At 44.5% G+C, this 15,972-nt stretch overlaps 1 protein-coding gene across 1 annotated transcript in view; it reads right to left on the bottom strand.

The window, feature by feature from the left end:
• Window positions 1-5,084, bottom strand: part of CCDC15 (coiled-coil domain containing 15) — a 56,159-nt gene extending 51,075 nt beyond the window's left edge. The window contains exons 1-3 of the mRNA XM_054712722.1: window positions 5,065-5,084; window positions 4,366-4,554; window positions 990-1,139 (exon numbers count right to left, since the gene is read on the bottom strand). Of these exons, the coding sequence (XP_054568697.1) occupies window positions 990-1,139; window positions 4,366-4,533 (318 nt within the window). The 5' untranslated portion in view covers window positions 4,534-4,554; window positions 5,065-5,084. The remainder of the gene's footprint in view (window positions 1-989; window positions 1,140-4,365; window positions 4,555-5,064) is intronic.
• Between the last annotated feature and the right edge of the window lie 10,888 nt (window positions 5,085-15,972).

The following is a 15,972-nucleotide window of genomic DNA, read 5'->3' as shown; positions in this document are numbered from 1 at the left end:
CCATCAATGGATGAATGGATAAAGATGTATATATATATACTACTTAGACATTAAAAAAAATTGCCACTGTAGTAACATGAATGATCTTGAGAGTACTATGCTAAGTGAAATAAGTCAGATGGAAAAAGACAAAAACTATATGACTTCACTTATGTGGAATATCAAACAAAAAAGTAACAAACAAAACAAAAACAAGCTCATAGGTAACAGACAACAGAATGGTAGTTACCAGAGAGAAAGAGCAAAATGAGTAGAGAGGGTCAAATATCTGATAACAGAAGAGAACTAAATTTTGGGTGGTGAGCACGTAATAGAGTACACAGAGAATGAATTATGTTGTATACCTGAAACTTATATATTACTTGAGGCCCGTTGCAGGAAGATTCCTGCAATAGGGCTTCCTGCTGTGGTCGCCGCCCTGCCTGCTTCCCTCCCTTCTCCAATGCCCTGCCTGTTTCCCTCCCTTCTCTGCCACCCCCTTTCTCCACTGCCCTGCCTGCTTGCTTCTTTGCAGCTTCACTCCCTTCTGCAGTGCTTGGCTTCTTTCTACGCTGTCTTCAGTCTTCGCTCTGGTCTGGATATGCAAATTAACTGCCATCTTGGTTGGGTTCATTTGCATACTCACCCTGATTGGCTGATGGGTGTGGCTTGTGGGCATAGTGAAGGTACAATTTGCATGTTTCTCTTTTATTAGGTAGGATTAACCAATGTTACCTCAATAAATTTAATTTTAAAAAATAGCATAAGCCCAAATTCAACCCCAAAAGGAATCCAAAACATTGTTTTTAATTAGTAGAAGCAAAAAATGAGTCAGAACAACACAGGAATAAAACATGGTTTCTCTACAAACAAATCTACTGCTCTCACTAGCAAATTGGATTATACAAAGCATGGAATCAAAAGAAAGTGATCTGGTACTGTCTAATAGCTTAACTCATAACACATACACTTTCCACTCACTCTTTACTCAGGGCTCACTTTGAACTTACTTCTTCATAAGACTTCTGAAGCTGTTGCTTTTTTCTTATCCTAATTCGTTGATTTACTCGGTGTTTGGCTAGTCTTTGAAAACGCTTCAAAGCTTCTTGTTTTTTTCTTGCCTGTTCCTTTAGTTCTTCTTCAATTATATATGCTGCAGTCTAAAGATGAAAGATAGAAAATGAACTTTAATGTCAACCGTTTTTCCCAATAGGGCTCTGTTATAAACACAAGTCAGGAAACAATCCTGAAAAAAATAACTCAGTTCTATAATCCAAAATTCCCAGTAGAGTAAGAAAATCACAGCAGTTCAGAGGTGATAATCTAGACATAGCTAGTGAGTGCTGAGAACTTAAAAGCAAATCACAAACTAAAAATTGGAATTTGGAGTACTCAAATCTAATCTGAATTTCTCACTGAACTGAGAACAAAGTGTCTTCATTAATTCTTAATGAATCAATTCAAATCCATGTTATGTTCAACATTTTCTAAAATGGTGAAACAGTCCAGACACACCAGATTGCTCACCACTCACCAAAGTATCTTATTCTAAAATGCCTTCATACTCAGAATTATTGTTCATTTTTAAACCCACATGCCCTTCTGTAATCTCTATCTAGTAAAGACCTACTCAATCTCCCAGACCATCTAATACCACCTCCTAGTACCTTCCACAATCCTTTCTTCCTCTCAGCTCTGTTATGCTTAGTACCTCTGATTAATGTTAACTGAGTATAGGGTTTCTTGATTCCTTCATTAGATTATGAGCTCCTTGAGGGCAGAAAATGTATTTAATTCTCCTTTCTTTCCTCTATCCTATCTAATAAAATAGTAATATGCAAATTGACCGTACCTCCGCTACACATAAGTCCCACCCACCGGCCAATCAGAAGTGAGTATGCAAATTAACCCAACCAAGATGCCTGCAGCCACGGAGCGAGCAGGAGGCTTGGGTTTCCCTGGCACTGGAGGAAGCCAAGCTTTCCACACATCCTGGACTCCACTCAAGGCTACAAAGTTTCAATTATAGAAGATAAATAAATCCCAACAAAAATGGCTGCAGCCACGGAGCAAGCAGGAGCTTGGCTCCACTCAAGGCTACAAAGTTTCAATTATAGAAGATAAATAAATCCCAGATACCAGGGCCTCTGCTTGGGTCGCCGGGGGGCATGGCTGGCCCGCAAACCACCACAGGCCCCTCACCCCAGGCCACCTCACGCCCCAAGGGAACCCCCACCCTGATCCGGGACACCGTTCAGGGCAAACCAGCTGGTCCCCACCTGTGCACCAGGCCTCTATCCTATCTAATAAAAGAGTAATATGCAAATTGACCATCACTCCAACACACAAGATGGCTTCCCCCATGTGGTCAAAGATGGCTGCCCCCATGTGGACACAAGATGGCCACCACAAGATGGCCAGCAGGGGAGGGCAGGTGGGAGGGAACAGGCCTGCAAGGGAGGGCAGTTGTGAGCGATCAGGCCAGCAGGGGAGGGCAGTTGGAAGGGACCAGGCCTGCAAGGGAGGGCAGTTGGGGGAGATCAAGCCTGCAGGGGAGGGCAGTTAGGGGTGACCAGGCCGACAGAGGAGGGAAGTTGGGGGCGACTGGGCCTGCAGGGAAGGGCAGTTGTGGGGGGGACCCAGGCCTGCAGGGGAGAGCAGTTGGGGGAGACCAGGCCTGCAGGGGAGGGCAGTTAGGAGCAAACAGGCTGGCAGGGGAGCAGTTAGGGGTGACCAGGCCTGCAGGGGAGGGCAGTTAGGAGCAAACAGGCTGGCAGGGGAGCAGTTAGGCATCAATCAGGCTGGCAGGGGAGTGGTTAGGGGGTGATCAGGCTGGCAGGCAGAAGCGGTTAGGGGCAATTAGGAAAGCAGTCAGGCGAGCAGTTGGGAGCCAGCTGTCCTGGATTGTGAGAAGGATGTCCGATTGCCCGTTTAGGCCTGTTCCTACCTGGATCGGGCCTAAACAGGCATTCGGACATCCCTCAAGGGGTCCCAGATTGGAGAGGGTGCAGGCTGGGCTGAGGGACACACACCCTGCCCCCTGTGCACGAATTTCGTGCACTGGGCCTCTAGTATTATATAACACAGAGACTTGAATATAAAGGTACTAAATATCTGTGTAATGCTCAATTCCAATACATATTCTAAACAATTTGGAACATTTTATCGCATTTGAGTCCCTGATCAGTATTCACAAAGTCTTATCTTTCTTCTTTAAATACCATAGTCTTAGCACTTATACATTACCCAAACTCTTAAAATCCTTTCTGGAAATAGGCAGAGTAGAAATAAATGAATATGTACATACATACATAAAAACATAAACACTGCATTACTATTTAACATTTACTTTAAACATACATTTCTCCTCTAATATCAAGGACCACTAAGTAAACGTACTTCATACTTTTCACCTTCATGCTCAGCACCGTGTCTATACATTCAGAAGACCTTCACACACTTTGTGCATTCCATAAATACTTACCGAATGCCCGTATTTGTTAGGAACTAAGATAAAGATGGAAATGTGATGATAAGTAAGATTTTTCCCCCCTGTGATCCAGGAACTCACACCCCATCAGGAAAAGTAGATATATAAACAACTTACTATGAATGTAATGTGTTAAGTGTCACAATAAAATCTGAACAAATAGGGAAGTGAAAGTTTGGTGAAAGACTATAAAAATCTTCTTACAAAATTACCCTCATTGTGTTACTTAGTAGGAGTCTAATCATGTAAACAGGCACACATGTAAACTCTGCAGAAGTTTCCCTTCATCTGAAATGCTCCTTCCTCCCTACCATCTTGTACTTACAGCAGATCCATTCTTTAAGGACCAACACAAACTGTATTTCCTCATTCATTCATTCGACAAGTATTTCCTGAAGACCTACCATAAACCAGGCCAGGAATGAACAGCACATAAAGGTCTCCGTCCTCATGGAATTTATAGGTATACACTTTCTCAGAATCCCGGTCAGAATTCATCTTTTCCTCTTCAATCCTATTACTGCCTGAATCTCCATTACCAAACTTATCAAAAACTTTAAGTGATAATTAATGTTACATGAAATGTGGCCAACTGTGGTCCTGATTACACTATAGAACGTCTGGAAGATATAGACGTTGCCCACTGCTTGTGCATAACAAGGAATCAAGAGTTTGTGAAGTAAACTGAAATACATACATGCACACGTGTGTAAGTTTTGGCAAATAAACACGTGTTTGTTCTATAACCCTAATGCAAGAATATATCTATTTATGACCGAAGAGAAATAGCATCCTCTGACTGTTTATCTTTATCTAAGCACCAGAGAGGCCAAAAAAAAAAAAAAAAGGAAAGATGGGGTAGGAACCCCACTGTTTTGGTTCACACTGACACTCACATACGCTGTGTTTTCCGAACTGTGTGGTGAGGCAGGTTCCACCCATGCCCCAACTGCTACTACAGGCTGGTTCCTCTCCGCCAGCACTGCCAACACGTCCTTGCTCTTCTGGGGGTTTAAAGCCAGGGGCAACTTTGGGGTATTTCGACGCTTCTTGAGGGGGGCCATACTTGCTGAAATCTGTGACTCCTGGTTAGGAGAAAGAAAAAGCTTATCACCTTCAAACGACCGCGTTAAAAGCTCAAACTTCCTAACCCCCGGGCCACAGTCCCCTAAACGGAGAGAAGCCTTGGAGAAGGCAGCAGCCTGACCATGTGCAACAACGGGGATTCTTGAAGAAGGTAAGAGGAAAGAAGGGAAAAGCAGTGGGAAGGAACAAGGGAGGAGGGGGGAGGCTTAAAGATTGCCTTCCGGAAGAAATGGAGAATAGAAAGGTCTGACTGAGAGGAGGACTGTACCCAGGGGTGGCACAGCGAGGTGAGACTGGGAGGACCGGCCGCGGCAGCCTGATAGAACGGGGCCTGGGAGGGGGGGGTGAGAACCTGGGTCTGAGGGAGAGTCCAAATAATCCGTATCCGGTTATGGGGCAGACGCTGAATAAGGAGGGGGTCCCAGGACAGAGGAAAGCCTATTTCTGAGGCCTACGGGTCCCGCTACGGCTGAGAGAGCACCCGCAATTCGCCTAACTCAAACTCTTACCCAGGATGCTAGACTCACCCCCTCCGATTAACCGCCACTTCCGGGTGGGGCGCCCCGCCCCGCCCCGCCCCGCCCCGCCCCTCAGCCTCTCTGAACCCGCCCCTTCCGGACTACCCAGGGGTGGGCGGATAAGGCGTGAGGGCGGAGTTCGCGCTTAGTCCGTCACTTCCGCTGAGGGGGCGGGACTTCCGTCAGGGACCGGGCGGAAACGAGTGGGTGCACGGGACCGCTGGGTAGTGTTCCCGGCCACGCGTGGCGGTCTGAAGAAACTGCTGATGTGTCGCCGTAGTCTTACATTGAGACTGTCCCAAAAAGCAGAAAAAATAAAATGAAATAAAGTGTGCCATGAAGGAGACGGGAAGTTTTAGATAGGGTGACCAGAGAAGGCTTCCCTGAGATTCTATCGGGTAAAGACTCCCATGCAAAGTCTTAGGAGGTAATGGAACACGCTACTGTAATCTCCCAGGAAGAGTTTCATAAAAGAATGTTTCAGGTACAGGGAACAGCGAGTACAATCACTCCCAGGTGTTTGGGCCCAGCCTAGCAAGAAGGCTGGGGTGACTGGTGCAGAGTAAGAGAGGGAGAGTTTTGAGACAGAAGGTCAAAAGTTAGGGGTGGGTAATCATAGATATTTTAGAGCACTGTAAGCCGCTGAATGGCATTGAGATGGAGAGCCACTGGGAGGTTTTGAGCAAAGGAGGGCCATAAAGTGATTTAAAATGCTAACGAATCATTTTCGATGCTGTACTGAGAATAGACTGAATGGGACATAAGCAAGTAGACCAATCAGGAGGCTATTCCAAGAATCTGAAACGGAGATCAGGATGTCTTGGATGGGGAAGTCATTCATGGTAGAGATATGGAGATGTAGTTGGATTTTGGATATATTTGGGAGGCAGGACTTTTAGGACCTGTTGGAAGTTGGACATGGAGTGTGTGTGTGTGTGTGTGTGTGTGAGAGTGAGAGAGAGAGAGAGAGAGAGAGAGAGAGAGAGAGAGAGAGAGAGACGTGTCAAGGAAAATTCTAGGGATTTCATCCTGAGCAGTGACAGGATGAGGTTGCCATATACTGAGATGGGGAAAATGGTGGAAGGAGTAGGTTTGAAAGGGGACAGATAAAGAGTTCAGTTTGAGATAGATTAAATTTTGTTTTTCTAATTGACATTCAAGAATGTAGTATGATAAAAGTAGCTGGAATTCAGAGGAGAATTCTGGGCTAGAAATATAAATTTGGGAGCTGTTAGCCTATATATTTAAAGCCATGAGACTAAATAAAATCACCAAAGGACTAAATATAGACAGATAAGAAAACAGGTCCAAGGACTGAGCCCTGGGGCTGAGAGAGGAAGGGGTATTCCAATATTAAAGAGGCTGAGAAGAAGAAAAGGGGTATGCAAAGAGCTTGCAAGAATTAGCCAGTAAGCTAAGTTAGAAAATCAGGAGTTTGACACTTTGGAAGCCAAGTGAAGGAAATGTTTCATTTAAGAGGACAGATCATTTGTGTTAAATCCTTCTGGTAGATCAAATAACATGAGGACTGAGAATTGATTGTTGGATTTAACAATGTGGAGGTATTGATGACTTTAAAAAACAGCAGTTTTTGGAGTTCTTTAAGAGCAAAAACCGAGCCTGATGGGGTAGACTAAGAGAGAGGGAGGAGGATTTGGAGACAGCAATTTTAGACAACTCTTTTAATGAATCTTGTTGTAAAGGGGCAGAGAAATAGGTAGTGAAAAGGAGAGATGGGATCATGGGAGTTTTCTTAAAGATTGCAACACACTTTTTTGTTGTTGATGGGAATTACCCAATAAATAGGAGAAAACTGATGGTAGAGGAGAGAGATGGGAGAATTTTTGCATCTACGTCCTTAAGTAGGCAAGAGGAAATGGGAATCTAGTGAACAGGTGGAGGTAGTGTTTCTTCCTATGTTGAATCCTGTGTATGACGATATATCTTCTTAGTGTCCCTGGACTCACTACTGGGAACCCAATTTTTCTCTTGCTAATTAAGCTTTGTTTTTTACAGTCCCTTTTGCCCACCTTATCCTCTGCTTCACATCTTATTTCAGAGCCTTCCTTATTCTTACTGGTTTTTACTTCTGGGCCTGACTGAATGCAACTTTTTTTCTGGATGAACACTAGACAAAGAAGCACAGGCTGAGTCGGAACTATGCAGACTTACAAAATATGTGATTTTGAGCAGGTTCCTTAACCTCTCTGAGCTCCATATTTCTCCTTGGGGGAAAAAAAAAATCCTAAACACAGAGTTGTTAGAAGAGTAAATAATATTTGAAAATACAGTTTGTAAGGGACAATGCAAATGTATTACCTATTATACTTACTTATAGAATTAGATGCTGCTTTTCCAACTATATTTAAGCACCTAGACAGGGATTGTCTTCTTTTACTTTTGAATGAGCCTCCTTCCACCTTACCCTCCCCCCACTCCTCTTAGTGTTAGTGTAGGTAGCTAGTTAGTACTAATAAAGGAAAGGAGCAAATAGAATGAGACAGTAAGCCTAATAAACTAGCGAGTTGAACCAGAAGATAAGCCCGATTCACTAGAAAGCCACAGCATTCAAAGGCCCCCCAGGGGACTGACACATCCTTGGCAGCAGGGACTTGGTCTCATCCAGCCTTGTAGCAGGATTGGAGGGTGCGGGGGAGGAGGAGTGCACATGCCCAATAGAAGCCAAGATGGTGCAGGGGGAGGTAGGCACATATGCAGTAGAAACCAGATGACAGCAGCAGAACGTTCGGACTTGCAGCAGTGAAAGCAAAGATGGTGACCATAAAGGGGGGGTCTCTAGCCTGGGAAAAGAATCAGATTGGATAAGGGACACAGAACCCCAGAAAATCCAGGAAATGGATTGGTTAGGAGGAGGATACAGCACAACCCCCGAAGGATTGGGAAAGAGATTGGTCAGTTTGAAAGACCGGGATAATATAATCAAAGCTTAACATAGGCCCCCTCTCGCGCTCGTGCTCTCTCTCTCTCTCTCTCTCTCTCTCTCTCTCTCTCTCTCTCTCTCTCTTTCTCTGTAACATGCGTTCATGGGGGCCCAAGCATGGGCCCCACGCATGAACCTGGGAAGAGCAAGGCATCATTGGCTGGAGTGCAGCTGGGAACAGAGACTAAGCCAGCTGGATGGGGTCAGAGACTGAACTGGGCTAAGCTTTGGCATGGATTGAACCAATGGCACAGGCCCTGGACCCTGGTCCTTCTTTTGGGCTTGATGAAAACAAGGCTGCACTTTCTTCCACAGTGGGATGGATGGAGATAAGACACGATGAACCTAGAGGCAGTCGTTTATTTGTACCCCAATCTTACCGCTACCCTTCACCCTCCCATGTGTCGGTTCCTGGAGATGCTTTTCTTGCTACTTTGTGGCAGGACCCCATTTCCACCAGTAGCATTACTAATCTCTGGAACTTGGAGTGCTCTTCCCACCGCAGACTAGCTGATTTCCACTTCTGCCCCTCCCTCCGTGAAAAGGGGCGAGAGATGGAGGGTGGGAGTGAATCCTTCCCTGGACATGGTTGGTGGGAGGACACCATCTGAGGATCCAGGAGAAGGAAAACAATGAAGCCTTTCAGGAGTTGGGGGTACTTGTGGCTTCCCCATGACTTTTCAGTCTGTTTTTATTTGAGCACTGACGCTTTAGAAGAACAGGACTCCAGAAATGTTCTCTAGAATGTCCTCACTACAGCTTAAATAGGTCAGCAAACTGGCTCTTTCCATCACTTTAAAGCCAATTAATTTCTCCTCTTTGTTCCTCTGGAGAGCTGCTGAATAGGGCACGTTCAGCAACCATGGACACGAGCCTGAGTTCCTCTCAGTTTCCGAGGGGGCTGGAATTCTATTCAGAAATCACATATTGACTCTCAGCATAAAAGGCTTTGATGTTTTTCAGTTCTCCAGTATGGAAATGTGAGCACCTCCTCTGCCTTACAGAAATGTACCCAGGACCCTGTGCCACCCTGCGCCCTGAGCACATATTTCTCCCAACAAACCCATACCTTTTGAGACATCACCTCTCTGCAGAATGCTCTTCCTCTGAGTGACTCCTCACAGTTACAGGAATCTGCAGGCAGCAAAACCAGCATTCAGGATGAGGCTATGGGAAGCCTTTGACTCCATCTCCACTTTCTTTTTGATGTTTCTCAGCAGCAAGCCAGAGCAGGGCTACCTAGGAGAACTTTAAAAAAAGAAAAAGGAAAGAAAAAATGCCTTCCTCAGGGCCACAGAAAGCTTGTTTTGTTCCAAAGAGAGCCAGCTAATCTGTCTTTTTTGGTGGCTGCTAGAACAGCAAGGCTCTGCCTCCTCAGTACAAAGCTTCACACATTCCTTGTTTCCCAGGCAATGCCACAGCTCCACAAACTCTCTGGCTGGCTTGGCCTCCTGGATCCTCTCTCTCTCTCTCTCTCTCCTCTCTCTCTCTCTCATCCTGGCAAATTGAACTTATGGTAGGGACCACTCTAACACCGTTCACATATAGGCTTATGGAACAAAGAATCAAAAATAACTTTATCAGTAATAGGGGGCACAAGGAGTAGGTAGAGAGGCCACCTTCCATCATGTAGCTTAGAGAATAAAGGCTGGGGGTAAAAGGTTAGACCAGTGGTCGGCAAACTGCGGCTCTTTGACCCCTTGAGTGTGGCTCTTCCACAAAATACCATGGCCTGGGTGAGTCTATTTTGAAGAAGTGGCGTTAGAAGAAGTTTAAGTTTAAAAAATTTGGCTCTCAAAAGAAATTTCAATCGTTGTACTGTTGATATTTGGCTCTGTTGACTAATGAGTTTGCCGACCACTGGGTTAGACCAAGCCTGAAACACACACACACACACACACACACACACACACACACACACACACACACACACACACACACAAGAGGGGACTGTCCCACTGAGGAGTTAGGGAGGCAGTCCAAAGCCTAAGCTCTGTTGGTGATCAAACAGGGTTTCTAATCCAAGTTCTGCCACTTAGAATCTAGATGACCTTTGCAAGTGACTAAATTCTTAAATCTTAGTTTTTCCTGTTTGTAAAATGGAGATATAATCTCTACCTAAAAGGAGTATTGGGAGAATTAAATAGGTATAAAGTGCCTGACAGTAAAATGAGGAGTAGCTCACACACACACACACACACACGCACACACACACACACACGCAGAAGTCAGAGGAGGGAAGGTGTGGACAAGATGCCCCCATGTGAGAAGCAGCCAGCAGCCTGAGGAATTAGCTTCCCCTCTCCCCTCCGCAGCTGCCCTCAGCCTACATCTGACGGTGACTAAATATCCCAATTCCCTGGCCCCTTGGATGGGATAACTCTGAGGCATATTCTTCATTATCTCTCAGAGTTCCCTAAAAGGATTAAGTTGTTGCTGCTCGTAGTGGTAATTTGGTTGATATGGTTTCCTTCCCTTCCATGTCTCATTTCCCCAATAGACTACCTGGTTTCACTAGGATCACCTTTTGAATAAACTAACTTCTTGTCTCAGGGTCTGCCTCTGGAGGAACCCAAACTAAGGTACCAATATTCAAATTTCCAAAGTTCTAGGTTCTCAGGACAATCTTTGACTCCCAACTCTTGCTTTCTCAGTATATAATCTCTCTCTCTCTCTCTCTCTCTCTCTCTCTCTCTCTCTCTCTCTTCTCTCTCTCTCCCCCCTGTATTAGTTTTCTTTTTTATTTGTTGTTCATCTGTAATACCAATTTAACTGGATGTCATGTATTTTTTTAAAATATGTTTTTATTGATTTAAGAGAGGAAGAGAGAGAGATAGAAAGATCAATGATGAGGAGAATCACTGATCAGCTGCCTCCTGCACACCCCACACTGGGGACCGAGCCCACAACCACGGTAATCAAACCATGACCTCCTAGTTCATAGGTCGAAGCTCTACCACTGAGCCACGCCAGCCAGGCTCTCCTGTATTAGTTTTCTATGCTGTATAACAAATTGCCACAAATTTAGCATCTTGAATGGACATGCATTTATTATCTTACAGTTTCTGTGGGTCAGGAGTACAGGCACAGCTTAGTGGGTCTTCTGCTCAAGGTTTCAAAAGACTTCACTGAAGGTGTTGGCTGGTGGGCATTCCTTTCTGGAGCTTGGGGTCCTCTTTCAAGCTCATGTGGTTCTTAGAAGAATTCACTTTCTTGTGATTGTGGGGCTGAGGTCCCTATTATCTTTGCCAGCTGTTGGCTAAGGGTTTCTCTCAGCAACTAGAGGCTGCCAGCCATTGCTTGCCATGTGGCCCTTTCATACATGGCAGTTATTTTATTAACTGAACAATCTCTCTCTCTCTGGTCTGCTAAGTCTGGGTCTTACATCATATAACCTAATCAAGGGAGTGGCTGTGCTATCACCTTAGCTATATTCGATCAGCTGGAAACAAGCACACACACTGCATTTGTGTGTAGTAAACTTTTCAGAACACAGAAGAGGGAGGGTTTTTAGTATGGCAGTGCAAGCTGTTCAGGTTTTCTTCAGATCCCCACCAAGTTGCTCTCTCATTCCCTCTCTCCTTCTTTCTTTCTCTCCCCTTATCTTTCCCCATCACCGAAGTCCTATTTATTTCTAATGCACAATTGTTTATCTTTTTGTTCCTTGACTACTTGTTTTACCTTCCACTCCATATGGCATACCTAAATATTTTTCTTGCTAAAGACAGTTCCCTCTGTAAGAGTGATTTGGGTGTCATTTTTAGAAGATTTTTTTCATTCCACTATGAAAAATTATTTACAATTTAGTGGAGGAGGAACAGATATGACTCAATAACAGGAAGTGAATGAAGAAAAGGTGGGGGGGGGATGCTAAATATAAAAATCACCACTGAAGTTATGCCATTAGTAAGGCCAAAATCTCTCTAGTAATGTCAGTGCCAGAACATTCTTCCTGGAGCCTGGGAACAAAGGAACAGGCCAAGTGGGTGGGGACATCCTGAAATCTAATGGTAGAGGGTGTGGAGAAAAGGGAACCCTTGTGCACTGTTGGTGGGAATGCAGATGGGTGCAGCCACTGGGGAAAGCAGTACAAAATACTTCAAAAAATTAAAAACGGAACTGCCTTATGACCCAGCACTTTCACTTCTGAGGATTTATCCGAATAAACTTGAACCACTAATTCAAAAAAATATATGCATCCCTGTGTTCGTTGCAGCATTATTTACAATAGCCAAGATTTGGAAGCAGCCTAATTGTCCATCAGTAGATGAGTGGATAAAACAGCTATGGTACATTTACACCATGGAATACTACTCAGCCATAAAAAGTAAGAAAATTTTACCCTTTGTGACAACATGGATGGACCCGGAGAATATTATGCTAAGTGAAATAAGACAAAGAAAGACAAGTACCATATCATTTCACTCATATGTGGAATCTAATAAACAAACTGAACTAACAAGCAAAATAGAGACAGATTCATACATAGAGAGCAGGCAGACAACTCTTGGAGGAGGTGGATGTTGGGGGAGGTGCAAGTATTGAGCAAAAAAAGAAAAAAAAAAAGAGGAAACTCATGTACACAGATAACCGTGTGTTGATTGTGTGGGGAAGGGGAGTGGGTGGAGGTAGAAGAGGGTATAGGGGGGATAAATGGGGGGAAAAATAAAATTGGTCATTATTTACATATCGTGTGTGTTTGTGTGTGTATGTGTGTGTGTGTGCGCGTGCTTGCACGCGCACGACTTGGGGCTCCATTCTGAGCTTCAGGAAGTGCTCAGCACAGAGGTCTGAATTCAGGAGGCCAGAGCTGCCATGGGTGCAGGGATGCGGAGTCAGGATCCCAGAGGAGGTGTCAAACAAGGAGTGTGCAACTCTGTGCAGCAGAAGGGCCAAGAGGACCGGCCTATGCAGCTCAGAAGAGGACAATGCCCTTGAAAATGCATCTGTTGAAATGCTCAGAGGAGGAAGGGGCATGGCCTTGGCTAAGCAAGGCCATTACTGCTGTCAGTCAAGCATCTGTCCACACCATTGTTTTAGCAGCCACATTATACAGAATTCAAAATCAGGCCCTGCGAGGAGACCTGTAAGAGTGGAGAGTTACAGTTTCTGCCCCAGAGAATTTCCCAGGATAATGAGGAGATGGCTGCAGTAACCACATTTTATGATTCGAAAGTCAGACAGGCTGACTGACAAGTATAAATATACTTTTGAAGTTAAGAACTGTAATGTTTATAATCAGGATGTCAAAGAAAGAATACACAGCCCACATCGTCAACAATTATATGGGACAGGCATGCAGGAAAAAAACAGAACACATGGAATGATGAAACAAGATAAGCAAGGACAGCTGAGGTCAATGTTACGTGTTATGTGTGAGAACAAGTTGGCTTGACTGTTGGCTTATGTCTCTGTAACCCAATTGCCTACAGCCTATTGGATCATTGGCCCCCTCAAAGCGAATTCATTATTTCTGGGAATTCACAAAGGGGTGTCTCGTGTCTTCCCAAACTGCTCTGTCATTGGCAGTCATTATTTGGTGCCCTCCCTGCTCTCACTCCTCTATCCCAGTTCCCTCTCACAGTTGTTCTTTATTCTCTCCATTTATATTCATAATGGACATCTATCCATGTTCTTTATTCTTGAGAAACTCCCTCAAGTTCTTGTCCATTCAATATTAAGTAACTCTATTGAGCACCTAATATGATTCCTACCCTGTATGAGGCAGTAGGACTCAGAGACCAGTAAGACACAGTCTTTCAATCGAAGAGCTCTCTACTCATTAGGAGAGAAAGTACATTAGCAGATGATACGAACTTCCATAGGTCTTCTCATCTTAAAAAGACCTGAAAGAGGACTGCAGAATTGCTCCTTTGCAGCTGCTCTGATCTTCCCATGAGCTTCCCACCCCCAGGGCAGCAAAGGAAACTAAATGTTAATCCATCCTGAGAAGCTCAGTTTGACCAACCACTTGAACATTCTCTTAAGGAAGCTAAGTCTCTGCTTGGATAACTCTGGCAATTGCTTAATCGGTGATTCACTTCCTCCCCAACCCAGCTCCTGTCTAAGAAGGGTGGGGGTAGTATAGGTGATGTGGCTTCGAAAGGAGACAATGTGCATGGACTTATGTGGACTCAGTATTCCCACTGGTCTCTGATGAGCTATTTGTATGACTCCCACCAGGGCAGCTGGTGGCCCCAGTCATTGCCTGCATAGTGTGGCCCCTTTGCTCCAGGTCAGCCCTCTGTAGGTTCTTTACCCTCTCAGTGTCTCTGGGTCTTCTCAAGGAAGCTTGTGGGCACTTCGAAGCGTTTACGTATTCTGCGTGTGTATAAGCTAAAAGTTCATTTCTGGGCAGGGAAAGGGGAGATGTTGAGACTTTACATTCCTCTTCAGTCTTCCTCTGCCACATTTTAAAAATATATATATTTTTAAATATATATATACTTTTTATTTCAGAGAGAGAGAGAGAGAGATAGAAACATCAATGATGAGAGAGGATTATCAATTGGCTACCTCCTGCATGTACCCCACTGGGAATCGATCCTGCAACCCCCGCATGTGTCCTGACAGAGAATTGAATGGTGACCTCCTGGTTCATAGGTCGAATGCTCAACCACTGAGCAACACCAGCTGGGCTCCTCTGTCACATTTTTCTTTCCACAGTCTTCAGGCTAAAAAAGGCAGACTTCAGACTATTTCCTGAACATCATATACTCTTTGTACCCTCAGACAATAAGCCTTAAGGCCTGGCCATCACAGACAAAAGAGGCCATTTGTCTATAGTCCGGTAGAAGAACTCTGTTATCCAGTCCACAGGCTGTTGTTCTATGATATTTCAAAGGGGTAGATAAAAGAAATTAAAATATCCTTTTGTCTCTTACAAAGTTTGGCTTTCAAGCCTTTCGTCTTGCTACTGACTCTAAAAGACTATGTCAGAAACTAAATATTGACTTTCTCTTTTCCATTTCATACCTGCTGAAGCAACAATAACTCTTCCAGAGACAGACAGGTGCCTTGAGCTGTCTGGGGAAAAGTTAAAGACACAGAAATACAGATGGGGAAAAAAATCTTATGTATATAAATCAGAATGGTTTTTGGAGTTCCTTTGTGAAGTTCAAAGCCAATACTTCTCAACTCTTCTCCCCATCCTTTGACTCATTGGACTACACAATGGGTCTTTCGCTGTAGAAACTTGGTGGACTCAGGCTTTCTCCAGGATGTAAAAAGAATATTTTGAGAGGCAGCTATTGCAAAACTAAGACCAGGGTTAGAGATTACCAAGAGGGGAGCTGTGAACTTTGGTCTCATCATGATATAAAGATTCCTTAGAGTAATGAAAGAGAAGAAAAAGAAGAAGAGGGGGAGGAAGAGTTCTTTTTTTAAAGTTTAAAATGTCTTTGTAACAAAGAATTTCCTAGGCGCTCTACTGTACCATATCTCCAACAATCCTCCTAACAATTCCTACAAGGAAGCTACTGTTTCCCCATTTCACAGGTGTGAAATTGAGGGTTAACAAAATTGTGAGCCAGGTTTCAAGATTGCACAAGTTAGTGAGCATACATTCTACTGACAGCCCTCATGAGAATGGTGGACACAGCGATGAGGGGGCAGGAGAGCTAGAGTGACACTCCTCCTCAAAGCCTGGAAACAAGAAGAGGCCACCAGGCTGAGAAGCTGGTGACAGAACCCCAGGATGCTGGCTGTTAGGGTGTCACCTTTGTCCTTGCTCTGACATGTTGGAGAAAATTAGCTGGAGGCAGAGGAATAAACAGAGTGGCTTCTGGAAAGAGGCCCTCAGTATCTACGTGATTCTATGATAGGAAAGAGAACCCCAAGTAGGACCCGACAGATATGAAAATAATAGAATTCAGGCCATGTTCCAATCTTCTTCCTTTGGGATGGAACAGGGGTTTCCATCTCTTCAGTAGTTCTCCGGAGTCTCTCATTCCCCAGCC

Source organism: Eptesicus fuscus, chromosome 23, assembly GCF_027574615.1.
Source record: "Eptesicus fuscus isolate TK198812 chromosome 23, DD_ASM_mEF_20220401, whole genome shotgun sequence".
NCBI lineage: Eukaryota > Metazoa > Chordata > Mammalia > Chiroptera > Vespertilionidae > Eptesicus > Eptesicus fuscus.
Note: the sequence above shows the minus strand (reverse complement) of the source record. Positions and strands in the feature narration are given on the sequence as shown.